Raw genomic sequence first — 18370 nt, forward strand, 5'->3', positions numbered from 1 at the left:
ACTCCTCCATTTTAATTCCATGGGAACAACAAAGGAAAAGCTCATCACCTTTTCCAGTTGCCTCCAGTGCAGATATCCTCTCTCATCCTGTTTAGCTGCACCATGTACACAAGTCTATACAGGCTGGATGCTTATTCTGACATGCCTCCCCAAACAGTGAGGGTTGGTTTAAAGGGAAAGGCGTGTGTGTGAGGCTGTGTGGCAAATGCTAGCCCGAGGCCATATTTGCTTGCCACATGGAATGTTTGGCCCTCCTATAAAGGGATGGACATTAGATAAAAGCAACAGACTGAAGCTGGGATCTTATATGCTTGTGGATGACAACAGACTGCTGCAGAAGCAACTGATTAATAATTTTTCTTACATATTATGCTGCTTGTGCTAACATCACTGTTAAAATTTACTCACTCGGACCCTAGTGGATGTAAAAAGCATAACTAGTGTCCAAGCGTCGTCGTCCCCCCCCCACACACACACACACACTTTGGGAAGCTCTGCCTTAACTGGTCTTGAGCAATAGTTATCTAGGTTTTCTGAAGGTTTTTCCTTTTTTTTTTCATTTTCATTTTTAGTCCAGTCTTTGTACCAATCCATTTTCAGATGATTTTTATTTAGCCACTTAATGCTAATCTATGACTCATTCAAGCTAAAAAACAAAACAAAAAACAAACACCTCTACCCAATTTTGAATTGTATCTTTTCCATTGCAATGCAATGCAATGCTTCTTATTGCATTGCACCCTGCAGCATCATTCTCCAAATACCAGAATATAACTGAAGCAGAAGATGGTCAAGCAGACACTCCAAAAAATGTGTTCAGAAATGTGGACATATGCTATTCTGGGCCCCTTCCTTCTCACTGCTATTCATCTCTTCTGAAGAAATCTGGTGTGTTTGTTCCACCCACAGCATTAGTCACTGAACACTTTAAAAAGCCAATCTGTGAATAATGTCAAAGGGCTCCTTAAACTTCCTTCCTGTCCAGTCACATTAGATTAAACCTTGTAGAAATACCAATGTATTGCTGAGTGCAGAAGGGCCACATTGTGCAAGTGCTTTATCCAGTAGGGGCTCAAGCAGAGGTTTACTGTCGGAACTGGTAGTTTGTCAAATCACAGACCACTCCTACGCAGGTTAAATGTAGAAATTTGTATCATACAAACATAAAAATCCTGCACTAGTAACACAGATTTGTAGTCAAAGGTGTGCAAAGGAACAGTGCTCTTGGGCTTATCTCTTTTCCTCTTTTCCTTTCATCACTCTTTCACAACACTCAGCCAAGCATGTTGTAAAACCTCCCTCATATCTATGTTTTGAGATGAGTAGATTTAGCATCTTAATATTTTTTAACTGTAGCATGAGAATCATGTATTTTCTTTTATTCTCTCAGTAGCTTTTTTCATGTTGTTTTCTTTGTATGCACATACAACATATTTTTACCTGCTGTAGTAGACCTGATCTAGCGTAGGCCTGCTTGTTCACAACACCTATTCCTCAGATAACAATGGGTCAACTAAAGGGAGTTCAACGACTCAGCCTGCATTGGTGCCCGGTTGTGCTTGGTTGGCCCCTTTTCAACCTACCCTATCTAAAAGAAGTCAGTATGTGTCAAGCTTTCATCTACTTGAAGCTTTCTACGGTTTACATTCCATTCCTGCTTAGTACATGCTGCTACTTCAAGCCCAAGCAGATATTAGTGAGGGTAAAAGGAAGAGAAGGTGTGATGGGTAAAGGGAGATGGAGGGTCAAGTAGGCTGAGAATTCATCTTGTGAAGGTTTTCTGCTTGCATAAAAGGTCACAACTTGGCGTTTGGATCAAATTGATTGGAATGAGCAATGCTGCCTTTTTCCAGCTTTCATTTCTCTGTTTTTGCATATCCCAAGCTCTCATGGGAACAAAGGCTGATAGGTTGTGTGAGCTCAAGAGGTGATTTAAATGCTAAACCTGTGCTGCTGCTATCAACAAACAGTGTCAGCTGCTATCAATAAACATTTTAATGAGAGAGCATCACTTGCGGGAGACTCGTGTCTGTCATGAGCAAATCCAATTTCTTTCTCTTTTTTTACTGTAAAACACTGGCTGTGCCTTTAAGATATTTCCTACAGATTGTCCTGCAGCTGCATCAGTGGGTTTATTAACAGAGTGGGCGAACTGAATCCCTGAAGAAATCTTCTCACGCTTCCTCTGACAGGCTTTGGATATCACTGAGATGTAACCAGGACGGGAATGCTGACGTGTGGGTGTATGATAGTGTGTGTCTGTTCATGCAAGGCTGTATTTGACCGTGTTTGTTTGCACGTGGTACCAAATGCCAGTGTTTGTGAGTTTTTTACTTATCTGCATTAGAATCAGTTTGCAGTGCTGTTTTGCCTTCCACAGTTTCACGCTTGTTATAATTTGGCATGCAGGCAGCACAATACCACTAAGTGCCAATCAGTTTTCATCAAAGGGCAGACGAGGAGGTTAATATGGGAACGTTAATGTGAAACTCATCAGCACAGAATGATGAAAATGCAAAAAAAAAAAAAATGCAAAAAACCAAAAATTGTGATGAAATGCTTGAATGATGAATAAAAGGGCTTGTAGTGCAAATATTAGCATTAGGGAGGCATTACTTGTTGAGAACCAGAGGTGATAGCAGGCCTCCAGCTGCAAGACTCAACGACAGCTGACAGTATTTCAATCTTGAAAGGTTCTTGGCTCACTTTTTCTGTAGTGCGATCAATCGTTTTCCAAAAGGTTTTGCTTCTCACTCATTGCCGTCATCATCAGTTGTTCATGCTAAACAGCTGAAGGTCTTTATTGTCCCATGTCACCTGCCACTCATTATTCATGGATTCCATCATTTCCTTTTGTACAGCTACTACCATTTGGTTTTGCAAGGTCAATGCTGCATATTTTTAAGTAATTTATAAGTAAATATTATATGTGAAAGGTGTTCATGTGTGTTTTTGTGTGTATCTAGGCCACTTCCTGTGCATTTATGTCGACGCCTACTTTTTTTTTTTTTTTAAAGCCTAACCTGATTACCATGTCTTATTGGAAATTGAAACAAATTAATAGAGCAATGTGTTTACACAGCAAGGTACTAGAGCCAGGAGAGCTTCTGAGGTGTTTGTCCTCTGGGTGGGGTGGGGTTTGAAGAATTACAGTCCGTCAAGAGCTTTATCTCCAGGGAGAGATAACTCTAACACCACAGACATGTCTCAACCTCAAGACTCAGACTAAAGGTCAGATTAGCTTTTGAACTAGAATGGAGTGAGAGGGCGCATTCACATGGAGTTCTCAGCTCTGTCTAAGATGAGGTCGGCTGACATTCTCAAACAAGTGTTGCTCAGCATGTTAGCTTTAGATCAGGTGTGAATATGCAGCCATCTGTAAGTTTGTTCAGGGTTTTTTTTTTTTTTTTTTCACCCAAATGGCATCCAGCATGTCCAGATCATACACCATCCCAAGGGAGTGGGAAGCGGGAGATGATCACACCAATGGTTGGCTGGTCGGCATCACTGAAAAGAATTTGGTTAGTCAGCAGTTTGCTTTTGAAAATGGCCCGGGATTGTTGTTGTAAGGGTGTTCAGTCAGGGGAGAGAGGATTTAGGGGGGTTAGATCTAGTTATTTATTAGCTGGATCCATTCAAATGGGAAAACTACCATGACAGAGTTGGGTGGAAATAGGAACTGGCGTGCCATGCCTACTGGAAATGCCAGAGGTGGCATCCTGCCAGAGTCGTATCTAAACTTATAGCCAGCGTCTGGGCAGTCTGCATGCTGAGATGCTGAGAGCAGAGATAATAAACCCACACTGTGCTCCAGTCAGGCTGCCATAGTAAACTTTATCAAGATGATCAGATATGGGAATGGCTGGAAAAGCTTTGTGTCTTCTCAGTGAGGTGTCTGATGTGTCTGTCACGTGTCCTGCAGGAGGACGTTATTCTGGCTACATGCTTATTTGATTTTCTATGTGTTGTCATGCAATAAAGAGAATATTGCAAAAGAATTTGCACTTCCTGAGGCTGGTAGTCTATAGTTTAATAATTGAGGAAAAGGTCACGTGGAATTATTCTGATGTGGACTGGGTATTCAAATCTCCCTTGAGGTGAATGTACTAACACTTTATCAAGTTCCATATTTAATAAATCTTTAGATTATGAGCAATACAGCAGGAGAACAGGCACAGCGTGAAGCAATACATTTATCCTAACATGCCTCACTAACATGGCAAATTGTGGTAAACAGGATAAAAAGCCACTTTTCCTTTTTGAGCTGACATTTTATGACTTTTTGATGTTTCAATTCAATTCCATTTTATTTATATAGCCAAATCACAACAATAGTTGCCTCAAGGCACCTTACATTGTAAGGTAAAGAGCCTACAATAAAACAGAAAAAGGACAACATTCAGATGACTCCCTATAAGCAAGCACTTTGGCAACAGTTGAAAGGAAAAACTCCCATTTAACAGGAACAAACCTCCGGCGTAACCAAGCTCAGGGAGATGTGGCCATCTGCTGCGACCGGGAGATGGCAAAGAAAAAAATACTCATGTGCATCATGGGAAGCCCTCAGCAGCTTAGACCTATCGCAGAATAACTAAGGAAGGATTCAGGGTCACCTGATCCAGCCCTTACCAAACACTTTATCAAAAAGAAAGGTTTTGGTTAGAGGTGCTAGAGGGCACATGATGGTTTATTGATTGACTATTTCCTGATTCCAGGGTACAGAGTCAGTTTTGAAGGACTAGTTGTGGTATGTGGCATATATTTTTAGCCTGGAGAACAGAGTGTAAAGGATACTTTAACAGATTAGTGTCATTCTGATCTGAACTTCAGCTGTTTTTTCTGGCTTTCGGAAATACGTTTTATTTGTGTGTGTGCCTGTGTACTTACGCAGGTATTCCTGTGCTTGTCATTGGATTTGGAGTCAGCTGTGAATTTCTGTCGCATTAACATTTACACGAGGAAAAAACATAAACGCCATGTTTTGAATTTAAGGGTGTGGACTGAAAAAAATAGAACTTAGATGTCGTGAACTTTTATTTGCATGCTGTTAAAAGAGATAATAAAAGATTAAAGTAAACAGATCACAATGCCCCATTTCCCATTCCAGCTTTTGTTTTCTCTGCACAATTCCAGAGCTCATGTATAGCACTGGGTGTAACCCTTTTCCCAAGAGACTTCAACCCTTATTAATCACTCTGTGTTTACTGCAGGTGACACAGGCCTCCAAGGTATGGGGAGAGGTTCCTCTGCCAGAAGATTTGGAGGCAGAAAAAACTGTCCAGGGATCTCAGAGTTTACTGGATGATGATGAGGACTTTGCAGCTGATGAAGCGTCAGGAGGTGGGTTTGGTAAAAGCTGAATAACCACAAAGCAACAGCTGCTCTTAATTCACACCACTTATGCTTTCAATATAAATTCTTAAGATTGTTAACCCACGCCAAAACAGAAAATCGGTAAATATTTGTTCAGAGATTCGTCTTATAGTGACTTGCGAGATTCCAACTGTTTAAGGGGAATATAGATCTCCAGGAGATTTGGTGCACTACTTTAAATATAATTGAATAAAGCATGTTTTCTTCACCTCAAATTGGCACATTGACCTATACTTCTGTTTCTCTCATTCCAAAGACCAGCCCAGTGGAGAGGAATATGGAAGCACACCGTGGCCTGATAGCACAAGTAAGTGAAGAGACAATCTTGTGGATCTAACAATCCACTCTGACAGATTTTGTTTACATGCAGTGGATCACTCAGCCCTCTAAAGCTCCCCCATCTGCAACTCTGACGTGCACCAGTAGCACCGTGTGCGCGCGCGTGTGTCATTGCGTGCATTTGTGCATGCACACTTGTGCATAATGTCTGTCGGTGCCTGAGTGATGATACCTCCACATCCTGCTACACCCTCTCCTCCCTTCTCGCCAGCTTGCCAGACTCTGGTCATAACACAGGGCCTTGGCTTTATCTGTGAGACATAAACATCTCCTCTTTCATCCTTTTAACCATTGGCGAAGGTGACAGCACAATAAGATAAATAAACGCCCAATGAACAATAAAAACTGCGGGAAAGCACCTCTACCCCATTATTTTTATTCAGACTTGTATTCTGTTCAAGGAAAACACTATATCACTGCACATAGTTTCAGAAAAAAATAATGCAGAAACCATAATAAACTTTGCATGATGGTCTGACTCTTTAATCATACCTAAAGTTTACGTGTGCCGCTGTTCTTGGTCCGTGTTTTATAGTTTTTACAATCCATGGGTTGCTTTTCATTGCAGACAGCAAAATAAGTAAGAATTACTGTTACCTGACCTTTTCACTGAACATGTGTGCATGCTACTCAGGGTTAGCCACAAAGGATGCCTTAAGAGTATTACCTAGTAGCATACTATATTTAACTGCTGAGCTGTGATGTTGTAGCTAAATTAATGCTCGGCGTCAAAGGATAACTGGAATCGCATCGTAGATATCCATTGCTCAGGTTTTGATTTATAGTTCACCATGAAACTTCACTGATCGATGGCATCCTATATGTGCTTTAATTTTATTTCCCATAATTATAGTGTTAACACTCTATTTTGTGACAGCAATGAGTTAACATGACACTCCCTGAATCCACCAGGAAATTGCATGCAATCGGAAATCACAGGTACAAGGGAGCTAATAGGTTAAAGTTCTTTTAATTTTAGTTCTCACATGACACTCATTTAGCTGAAGTCTAATTGAGTGTCTTTTAGATCTACATAGACTATATGTAAAAGATAGAAATTTGCTGCCATAACTTCAGCCATTTTGATCTGGGTTAGTAGTATGGCTGTGGCCCTAAAGCATACCATAACTTATCATCCTGTTTGGCTGTAATGAGGACCAGAATTTATGAAAAGAACATTAAATTGTATTCAGTAATACCATAGATTCAAAAGTAGATTCCATATGAAGAGCCAGTGAACTAAAAGGTCATGTCCAAAAGACTCTGACACATAATGGACTATTTTTTTTGCAACAATTCGTGGAGCTAATTACATCAGGGCACAATAATTGTTTTGGTAGCAAGCTAGCATAAGAGCATCATGTGGTTCACTCACAGAAATAGCAATTCTGCCTGGCCTCACAGAATCTAGGACAGTTAAAGGCGCCAGAGGATATTTTGACACGGCTAACATTAATGTGTGTGGTGTTGACATCATGTGATAGCGGCAGATTAGTCTAGCAAGGCTTAACTGACTGTTGAATCACTTTTTGACTCAACCTTCAGTATTTGTTTAGTGTTGACTGATTGAGACATAGTTAAAGGGAATGCATTTTTACCCCATAAACACAGTTTGCCGCTTGTTTCAGCCTAAGTTGTACTACAGCCTTCTGCAGCACGCTGAGCTGCTCTTATAATGAGAATGGCAGAAAGATTTGTGTGAGAAAAAATATCTAAAAGTCATAAAAGACAAAGCAAATCAGTGTTCTGTTCACAGTACAGGATGAGAAAATATATTTCCATTTGTGTGTGTGTTAACATTTTGAGTGTGAATGAGTCAAGAACAGTCCCAAGTACTCTGGTTCCATAAACTTCCTTGCTTTTGTTTTCACATAGAGGTCAATTTTCTTTTAATGTAGCTGTTGAAAAGAAAGTTGAGATTATTTGGTGCTTTCTTAATTATATTGCCTTATCTCAAAGGTGCCTGGACACATTTGCATTCTCCCCAGTATGACCGTGGTCGTAAGACTAGTGTAGTCAGACTAGCGCCATATATAGATCTGAGTAAATCGGCCTTGGGAAGGAAATTCTGTTTCCTGTGCTGAATCCTGAATACTTTGCTGAGTGTCTCTGTCCTGTTGGCTGTCCAGACAATTCACCCAAGCCTGTGCCTTCCTTCCCCCTCCACTTCTGTAAATGGCGAGACGCTGGTGGTACAGATGCCCCCATTATGCTTTGTATCCTGTTGTGTGACTGTTTGCTGATGGTTAAGGAATTTCCAATTCCCTTTGTCTCAGACATGTAAAACGAATCCCTGCAAAACATCTGGAATTGAAACTGCTCTTAAATAAGAGCTATTGTGAACCGTCTTCTGTGTATTGTTGCTCTTTGTCTCCCTCTTAATTATAGTCTGCAATCTTTTCCAGAGATATGGAAACTGTGTCCCATGTCCTCCTAACCTTTCATCGTGACCTCTAAACTCAGAGTCCCAAAGAGATTTCTTTGGGACTCTGAGGAGGTAAATCCAGCTTATCTGCTCTGTGAGAGCCTTTCCTTGTTCCACTGGCTCCATTACAGACATTCCCAGTGTTCTAAGGATATTGGCCACTTTGTTTAGGACATAAGGAAACAAAGGTTACCAGGCCACTCGCTTGTAATAGTGTAGTAATTGGCGAAAGGCCGCTGGGGTTACGCTCTGCACAGTGTTTATTTTGGGTAAAAAGCTTGAGAATTATTTTTTTTAAATATACTTAGACCAGGGTGAAAAAACATGGCAGACCACTTCTTTTTCTATATAAATAAATAAAGGTAATTAACCATTACTAAAAATAAGGTTTATGCCCCAGCTTAACAGTACTAGTAATCAGCAAAATATATTTTCATTATTTTCTAGTGGTTAATTCACTATGTTGTTGTAAATATGTATGTAAGTTGTTGTTATCCAAGAAAAAATAGTAAAGCACATTGTTTGGAGCACCTCGGAGGTTATCACTGTTGCCTGAGTTCCACTCCACCTGTGTGGAGTTTGCATGTTCTCTTATGTCTCTGTGGGCCAGGTACTCTGACTTCCTCCCACGGTCCAAAGACATGCAGTTAGTGGGGTTGAGTTAATTGGTAATTCTAAATTTCCCATATGTGTGAATATGAGCGCAAATGGTCGGCCTCTCTTTGTTAGCCCTGCAACACACTGGCAACCTGTCCAGGGTGCACCCTGCCTCTCGCCCTATAAAAGCTGGGATAGGCTCCATCCCTCCCCCACGACCCTGATAAGGATAAGTGGAAGAGAATGCAAGGATGGACTATTCGTTTTTGATTAAAATGCAGAATAACAAATAATATTTGTTTTTAGTAGTTGAATATTATGCTTGATTAATTTCTGACTTCTCAGAGAAGTCCAGCTACAACCCACCTCCACCTCAGCTCCTTTTTTAAAAAACTTTATCAGTGTCTGTTGTCTCTTGTTCCTGTTTTGTACTATGCTGCAGTCTTATTCTCCACACCTCCACAACTTTCCATGTATGCGCATGAAAAGGAAGGGAGGTGTGCTCTTTCCACCTTGTGCTTTCCACAGATGCAAGTGGAAGGCATTTGGTGTAGGTCCCAGTGCAGTCCCATAGTAGACCAACTTCAACCGTAATATGTCCCATTAAGTACATTTCTCATTGCAATGGTTCAGGAACATGTCAGTATTATAGTGTATTGTATTTGTCCAAGTAGCCTCCTTTTAAAGAAGTCTTGAGATGTACTCAGAAATTATATAATATTTTTTTATCTTTTGCTGTGCAAAAAAAAAAAAAAAGGAAAAGACGACCACATATTAAAAATTGAAGAGATAAGCAATACATGTCAAAGTCACTCTGTCAACAATCCTACTAGCTGTCATTCTTTTTCTTTGTGGCTCACTAATGTTTTGTTAGTGCAAGTGGTGAAAAGATATGTCAGTGTAAACATGATAAACAGCATCTCAGCCCTGAGAAACTCAGATGGCTTCTAGCTATTGTCGTGCTGAGATTGCTATACATCAATATCTAACGCTGCTGTCTAAACTAGCTCTCTCATCCATTGTTTAAATAAGCTAGACAAGGACTCACCTGTCATTGGAGTTCGATCTACATGCTGTGATTTGTGTGTGTGTGCATGTGTGTGTGTGTATACTGTTGACACTGATGTGAGTAGAGGGAGACTCACAGACAGGGTACTGCATTCCTGTGTAGCCTCACCTGGCTTTGCTTCTAATCATTTACTAGTGAGCGCTTACTGAAAAAAACACGACATAGGTTTGGATTCCTCCGTTATCTGTCAAATTGAGCAGATGTTGCACCATTAGTGGACAATACATCAGGGTAATGTAGCTTGTCTTGTCAGTTTGGCCTGAGCAGTGCCAGGCCACCCACTCAGTTTCATGCTTTTTCATGGTCAGCTGGTATGTGTGTCTCAGTGGCACTGCCTGTGTGTGTGTTTGCGAGAGTGTGTCAGATACACGGAGCCTCTTGGGCACTTACACAGAGGGACAAACGCTGGCAGCTGCAGTTATTTTGCTGAGATCTTTGTTGTTGTACTGCTGGAGCCCTACAAGGAGGTCACGCACTTGAAACAGAATGTTGTGGACAGGACAGTTGTAGGAGCAAACGAACGTTGGTGCTGCAGTTTTAAACGACACGTTTGGACTAACCTTTGTCTTACCTACTCGTCTCAATCAGTGACAAAAGCTTCTATCCATTCATAATCAGCAGATTGTCACTCTGACTGTGTGCAATTCATTTTGGGTGGGCATAGTTCTGAAAGACTCCTGCTGAATGATCTTAGTCACTAACTTGAGCTCTATTACTGCACCTAGCCCTGTGATCCTACACTCTGTTGTACCAATAACAAATGAGTTGCCTTGGAGAGCTGGCTTGTGCCACTCCTCTTTAGGAAAGAGATTTTTAGGGTTTCGTTCAAAGAGAGCTTATCTGCCTGCTGGAGTGATTTTCTTTTTCCTCTCTCCAGGAAGGACTTCTACTTTATATCTCTGTGCATTTTGATGAGCTTAAAAATAAGCTATGATACGTCATAAGTGAGTAACTTACACTTGTGCTAGCAAAATGTTTAATTGTGCTGCAGACCAAATACTGAATTAAAGTGGTTATTGGCTGGGTATTCAATTGTCCTGTGGTTTTCCCAGATATGAGTTCATTTGGATAAAGCTCCACAGTTGATTAGTGGCTTCCTGGTTGCACCCTAGAGAGTATCTATATCAAATAATACCACTCCCGGGACTAATTAAGTTCTTAACTAGTTCTTCTTCTGTTGCTGACAATTCACATAAATTGGTGTAACAAAAGTCAGTGGAGGCCAAAATAATGTATTCTGGCTGGATTCAATCAAAGTTAAAATTTTAAACCACAAGATAATGCAGCTTGACATGAGACACACTCTACTGAGTGTATTACCCCATATGCCTGCCTGGGGCATCAGTGAGCTGCTGGACAGTCTGTGGCACTATTTACACAATGCCCCAGAGGTTCTCATTTGGATTCAAAAATATTTGCTTGATCCAGGCATTGCCTGCACACTCTGGTCACATGACGCTGTACCAGGAGGAACATGGGGCCTAGAAGTTCTGACAATGATTCTGAGGATTTCATTCTTGTACCTAGCAGAAGTTTGACCCTCCAAGGATATTCCTTGCCAGACCATTACTGACCCACTGCCAAACCAGTCGTGCAAGATGATGTTGCTGATATCTCCAGACTCTTTTTTTTACCTGTCACACGTGCTCAGTGTGAACCTGTTCTCATCTTTGAAATGAACAGAGTCACAGTGGAAGACCTACCATTCTTCTGTTAGGGTTAGGGTCCCGATCGTCAGTCAAGCTTTGTGGTGCTGGTTCTGATTCTCTCCATGAGCAGTTTGGTCAGAAACATGCAGATCAGTAGCTTGCTTAAGGTCATTTTCTAGGGTCCTGACGGTGCTCCTGCTGCCCCTGACCCAAAGAAGCCGATACTGTCCATCTGCTGCATTGATGCCATTCTATGCCCCTGTCCATGGCACTTTGTGTATCCATATTCAAGCATCTCCTCCACACTCTTAAGACTGTGTCTCAGTGGTGTTAAGGACACTAACAAAAGGATAAAGTATACAAAAATCAGTCTAGACGGATAAGGAGAGAGCAATGGTCTGTGGCCACCACATACAAAACCATTCCCTTTTTAGGGATTGCCTTGCCCATGACCCTGAATTGGATAAGCGGAAGAAAATGGATGTAGTTGTCTTGTTGTTTCCTCTCCATTGCACCTGTTGTCACATTCATTTGCTTCAGAGCGAGTGAAATGGATTCACAATTGTTTATGCTTCGTAACTGGACACATTGATGTCCCTGAAGTTTAACTGACTTCAAGTTATACTATGAAGATTGAGTGTTGTCTTAATTATTTTGAGCAATATACTTACTTTATGTTTCTCCTGTTGGGTAAAAGATCCATTTAGTTTGTTGTATTTTCAAATATCTCTCTATCCAGCCTCTTACACAGTGAGCACTGTCTCAGAAAGTGACCTCAGCCCGATCAACCCACAACAGAGCAGAGAGTATTAACAAATCTGTTACCTCCTCCTCTCTGGCTTCCACTCTTTTTCTGTTTCTGACAGTGATCACAGCAGATCAGCAGACTTTGAAGTAGCAAATGCTTCATTAGCCTTAATTAGTTTGGGTCACTATTCTTGTGGGAAACCTCATGTCATTTGGGTAGGGCATGTTTTCTCTCAATTGTTTCCTGGCTGGGCATTTTAGACTTGAAGAAATGCTCTTAACTCTTAACACAGTTTTTTTCTTTTTGTAAACTCTGCCTTCTTCTAAAATATATGCCACAACTGCAGTAACGTGTGTCAGAACCCTCATGGTTTTCGCATGTGCAGCTGTACAACAGCTGGATCCAGTATACTCACTCAATTATGAAGGAGATCTTGTTTACTACTGTTTGTTGAAGTTTATGGAGTGGACTCATATTTATCTGGAGAGGAGCATAAAAAATCTCTCTTGTTAGTATAAAGTGCTTGTGTGGAGCATTTTAATACATTTTAAGGGTGCTTTTGTTTACAAGATAGTGAATAGATCCTGTAAATGGTTTGTAAATCAACCTTTGTACTTGGATCTCTTTCTTGAAACAACCAAAAGGCCTCCTCACTTGACATTTCATAGCACGCCCCAAGCAGAATGAATGAGTCACCACGAAAAAGAACGTGGTCATTGTTGCCCATGCCAGTGGAGAGAACTTAGGGTAAAACCAGTTAAAACTCTTTTAATGGTGCTCAGTTCTTCCATTTAAAAAGGAAAACAGGAAACAGCTCCTCCCTGCATTACTGCAGTGCCAGGGTGGATGTATGTGTCAGACAGCTGAGATGTGAAGGGCAGGATGTGGAAGTGTGCGCTTTGTTTGTAAAGTATTCTCTTTGTGTTGAAAGACTGAGGAAGAGGTTTGTCTAAAGTTATGGCCCCTCACCTTTTCTCCTCATCACTGTCATGTAAAGAGATTTCCTTATGTGTTTCCTGGCAGACACTGGTTAATAAAACCACACGCCTCCTGCAGCCTCTGTCCCATGAAGCAGTATCCACAACATTTAGATGGTAATGATTAGTGGGACTGTTGATCACAGCAAATCGATGGTGACATTTCCAGCTTCTCATGAAACTATGTTGGGATTTTTTGGATTTTTTGTTCTGCTACCACTGTAATATGTCTGTTTCACATAATCGTAGTGGCTCTTCTTGATTTCCTGTTTCTGTTACTACAACTTTTTCTCTTTTCAATTCTCCTACTTATTATCTCTCTCTGTTTTCTCTCTCCCTGCATTTGTTTTCCTGTCTAACTTTCCTGAAACTTTAACCTCTCTGCACCTGCCTGGCTAACTTCATTTGTTTCCCTTGTTCTTGTGTTGCTTTCCTTGGTTGATCTTTGACCTCTGGCTCATGTTTGTGCCGTGTTGACCTCCCCGTCACGTCTTTTCCCACTATTGCTTGCTCTCTGCTGCTTGCACTTCATTTCTTGCTATAGCGCATTGGTTGGATTCTTCATATCTGAGGAACATACAGAACCCAAGTGAGCACGACCAAAGTAAGTCCTGACGCACCTCTTTCTTAACACTTTGTTTTTCTCTTGTTCCTTGTCTTTGGCACACTCTGCTTTCACCTGTTCCATTCAGTTATGCACGGTCTTTTCCAAACACACTCTCAGATAACATTCCAAGGAAGACTCAGCTGGGGCATGTAGTGTCTGAGTCCAGCTGGTTTGTTTTTCCAAATGTCTTACAGGCGTTTCCCAATGATTTCCGATGCTATGGAAAATTATGTGCTTTTTCCATCATGTAACAGAGTGACAACATTTCCATTTCTTGCTAAAAATGTCTTTGAAATGACGTTACCATGACACTTGCAAAATGTACTCCATGCTTTCATTTTAAAATTGCTCTTTGAAATATCAGCCTCATGTTGGTGGTTCAACTCCAATGCAACAAACCAGGTCTTATACTAAGTAACTATAACACAAGTATGAAAATGAGCCTTTTTTTATATATAGTGGTGGTTTTGATCTCTACATTGCAAGCTGTGGATGAGCAGGATGGGGAGAGCTTAATAATGAAGCCAGAATTAAGTCCCTAGATTTCCCCACAGGGAAATAAATGGACTTGGAAACAGAGGTTTTGGCTTGTTACCAGCGAAGGGGTTAAGTAGGAGCGGTCGTGTCTACGGGAGTTAAGATGAGAAAGAGACAGCTGGCAAATGGAAATATAGGCAGAAAAACTAAGGAGGAGATTGAGATGAGAGAGAGCAAAATCCCATGTAGGGGAGTTACTAAAGATCTTTGTTGGCGTTATTAGAGCATTGTGGTTTGGGCCTTGTTCTTATAGAATCTGGCTCTCCCCCACATGTTTTGGAAATGGCTTGACTGGTGCTGGGCGCAGCCTCGGGGGTTGAAGGTCAAACCCAGCGTGGCTGGGGTTTAAAGGCCAGGCTGGGCTCATTGCTCAATCAACTCTTTGTCTTCTGCGTAGCCCTCTGAGTGTTAGAGGGGCCCATTGCACAAAGCTGCCACAGTTCTACTGAACAGCTTTAATCGCCAAATAAGTTTATGAATTAAAAGTATGGAATGCTACTTTTCCACACTTTTTTTCTCTCTCCCACTCGTCACATCTGTTCTCACAGTTTCATCACCTTTGATGGTGGTGGCGCTTGGCAAAGGGGATTTCCCCCTTGCTGAAAGCAGCAAGTTGCCCACAGGAGCTCTTGGAGTGAAAGAGGCCCTCGTTAGCAGTATGGCACAACTCGGTGCTCTAATCAAAGGACCTCAGGCAGTCCCATTCTTCTGTTTTTTGCGGCAAGCTCAGAGAGAAATGGGGCTTCAAGCCACTGTTGACCTGGCAGCAAGTACCCACTCAAGTGATTAGATTATATATGGGTCAAAAGAGGCGCTTTGATGAGCAACTTTGATGTTGCTTGTTTTCTGAGACCATATTCAGGCCTAACAATTGGTCCTATAAATCTAATAGTAGCAGTCTGAAAAGCGAGCACACCAGGTTGTGCTAAAGCCTGCAGTGCTGTTCTTACTTGTTCCCCTTACTGTTTTCTTAGGCAATGCTCATTTTACTTTGACATAAAAGGTGCTTTTCTCGCCAGGAGTTGGACGTCTTGTTGTAACACCGATGTGTAGAAGGAAAATGGGACTTAGCGGCATAAAGGTGAGGAAAGCTCTTAAACACAGTGACCGCACAGCCTTTATGTGAGACACGAAATCTATAACTTTTAATTAGGTAGCTCCTGTTAAGCATGATGTACATCTGCTGCCAGTGTGAATGTCTAGTGATGTGCAATTATCCAAAGAACAAGGAAAGGGTGAAGAAAATTATATACACCAAGACTGGGTATAGCGACTGCACACAGTAGGTGTGTATGTGAGCAGATTTATTGTTTTATGCATATTTGGGCATGTATGTTTCTAACTAGAGGCTGAGCAGATGCCTACTTAGAACACGACTCTTTGCTTTTGGCACGGCAAATAGCATCTCACTGCAAGAAACAGTACAAATATTGACTTCCTCCCTAAATCCACACTACCAGCCTAAAATCAGAGGTTGGCAAGCCCATCCTAACAAAGTGTTGGCAGGAGTGTGAGAATGGGGCACCCCGCAGGCGCAGGCTATTTTAAGTTTCATGGCTAAGCCTGTGACATTGTAATCATAATATTATAGCGAATATTTCCCTCAAAACGAGTCGCACATTATAGTTGTTTTGTACAAGAGGGTATATCAACAATTTGAGAATGTTTCAAAAGCCTTTAATGCAGCTAATTTCCCCGTTAAATTACAGTGAAGTACTGGCAGAAGCTATTATTTTACAGTGTGACTCCTATAATCTACCACAAGTGAAGAACAATTGCTTTGCTGGATGCTTCTACAGAATTTTGTTGTTATCTATCCGGATGCCATTATTGTTTTTGTTTCTCCTGTAATCATCACAAGCTATTGTTGTAAAATATATGAATATACTGTGAATCATTTTCTGAAAACATTGCACATGGTTTGCAGGATCTCAGTCTGCAAGCTCTCACCTTTTAACATGAAGCTTTCTTAAGCTATGTGAAAATCCCTAAAGTCCTTGCACGGTATCACCACCGGAATGTCTGTTATGTTCTCAACCCTGTAAAACCTCATTTAAATAAATGTCTACTTGCTTGCGTTGCATAAAAACTCGATTTAACTGCAGCTTCTGTTTGCCACACATTTGAATGCAAAGTGTTCTGTTTTTAGCTGCTGAACTACATGAACAAGGAGTCTAAGTAGGCCATTGATGTAATCCTCTGACCCCTTACACTGCTCTCCAGCCTTCCTGCCTCATGCATGTATGACTTGAGGAGGGAATGTTGAGGCCTTCTTCTAGAGTCATTCACAGAGGATCCTCTTCTTCTTCCTCCACAGCTGCTGGCACAGTATTGATGGTGACTTTACTCCTACTGACCTTCCAAGTCTGTGATATCATCAGCATTCAGTCAGGAGATCTGAAGAAAACTTTTGGCCCTGTTATATTGAATGTCACGAGTATTATGTGTATTTGTAACTCATTTCTATCATGTGTCTCTATTTAAATATGCTTAAAAATGTTAGATTATTTATGTTCCATGTCTGTGACCCACAGAATAGTTGATAGTACAATTTAATGGTTATTTTTCAGTATGTGGAGGAGTGTGACTGTGTCAGTGTGTGTCGGTTGTTGGCCACAGACACAGTCACAGTTGAGATATAGAAATAGATGCTGTAATTTGTACGTGGCTTTCACTTAAGCCGCAGTCGTGCTTTTCAGTTTTTACCTCCTGAAACATTTAACCAGAGGTTTTCCTGAGGAAAGGAAGTTCCAAACAGTATCCCACATCACAGTGACCGTGACTACAGTGACTTGAATGCAGCTTATAACATGCACACCTGACAATAGTTGGATATTAATGTGCAGTTTAACTAACAGATAATTCTCCCCACTTTGTGTTTCTAGTTTATTACAGAGCTTCTGTCAACTTCACCTCCCTGGTCTATGGTCCCGAATACGAAGAAATCTTCTCTCGTGAATTTATCGAGCTTTCTGAAGCAGTGGTGGACACGGTATGTCCTGTTCTCATAAACTGTGCTAAATAGCGCTCTTGTACAGTATCATAAGACTGTTACTGCCTTATATGGTGAAAGACATTTTATTTATGACTTTGCTAATTTAAGAATGTGTGACTGTGTGTCTAAAAATTTATTTTTCCTCCACAGCTCGAGTCAGAGTACAACAAGATTCCAGGTGTCCAGACAGTCAGTGTGATCCTTGTTAAGTAAGAACATACACAATATTATTTAAATATTTATTTGTGACACTTAAAGTAGCTTTATTTTGTTGTTTGGATATTTTTTACCTTGCCAGGTGATATTTCTTCTTGTTTTTCCGTATTACCCAAGGCCAGTAGGCCAGTAGGCCAGCAGCATTGTAGACATTCAGTCAGTAATACAGGAGCAATAAGTAAGTCCTTTCTAGGACAGCCAAAGAGGAAGCTTTTAACAAGCTTTATTGTTTAACATATGCGGTGCATGCCACACAGTCTGTAGGCTCAGCTGGCCTTCTTTTGGTCTTTGCAGAAAGGAGATAAGAGAGGATGGCGTTGATGTATTTGTGGAAATAGATGTGGGATCTGAATCCAACGCCAATGAGGAACAGATCCGCAGCGTGCTGTACAACGTGGTGAAGGAAGGAGCAATTGCTTCCTACAGCACTTCGGTCCAGGGCTTTCAGTTCAGACGGCTTGGAGTAGGTAAGACCTCAAGAAGTACTGAAACAGGTGCCACTGTTACCCAAGAGTTTGCTGTATACTTACAGCAGATGAAGATTTACCAGCGGGGTAGGCAGTTACCTTAACATTTCCCTCTGGTTTATAGCTGAACCTTTGCCTTCAGCGGAGCATGTAGCAGACCCAGGTTTGTATTTTGCCATGCCTGTTGCATGGTGAGTTAGAAACCGTAGTGCATTTAGAAAGAACAGTTGAGCATTTGTGTCTTTAATTTGATGTGTACAAGTCCCGTTGTCTGAGGAATGTTTTGCATGGAAGCACAGAAGTGTGAAGCAGACTTTGAGTCTACTTCTGAGTTTAGTCTTTGAAGTCCAGTAGTGCCCAATGAGTATAAA

General features: G+C 41.2%; 1 protein-coding gene across 12 annotated transcripts in view; it reads left to right on the forward strand.

Moving 5' to 3' along the window:
• hspg2 (heparan sulfate proteoglycan 2) overlaps nt 1-18370 on the forward strand; it is a 95710-nt gene that overhangs the window by 23084 nt on the left and 54256 nt on the right. For 10 of the 12 annotated variants that reach the window (XM_040037936.1, XM_040037938.1, XM_040037943.1 and 7 more), the window contains exons 2-8: nt 5211-5340; nt 5630-5680; nt 13722-13781; nt 17207-17313; nt 17467-17525; nt 17827-17999; nt 18124-18162. In XM_040037936.1, the coding sequence (XP_039893870.1) occupies nt 5211-5340; nt 5630-5680; nt 13722-13781; nt 17207-17313; nt 17467-17525; nt 17827-17999; nt 18124-18162 (619 nt within the window). The remainder of the gene's footprint in view (nt 1-5210; nt 5341-5629; nt 5681-13721; nt 13782-17206; nt 17314-17466; nt 17526-17826; nt 18000-18123; nt 18163-18370) is intronic. The other 2 variants (XM_040037939.1, XM_040037942.1) reach the window with 2 other exon arrangements.

This window comes from Simochromis diagramma, unplaced genomic scaffold, assembly GCF_900408965.1.
Source record: "Simochromis diagramma unplaced genomic scaffold, fSimDia1.1 OVJJ01000061.1, whole genome shotgun sequence".
NCBI lineage: Eukaryota > Metazoa > Chordata > Actinopteri > Cichliformes > Cichlidae > Simochromis > Simochromis diagramma.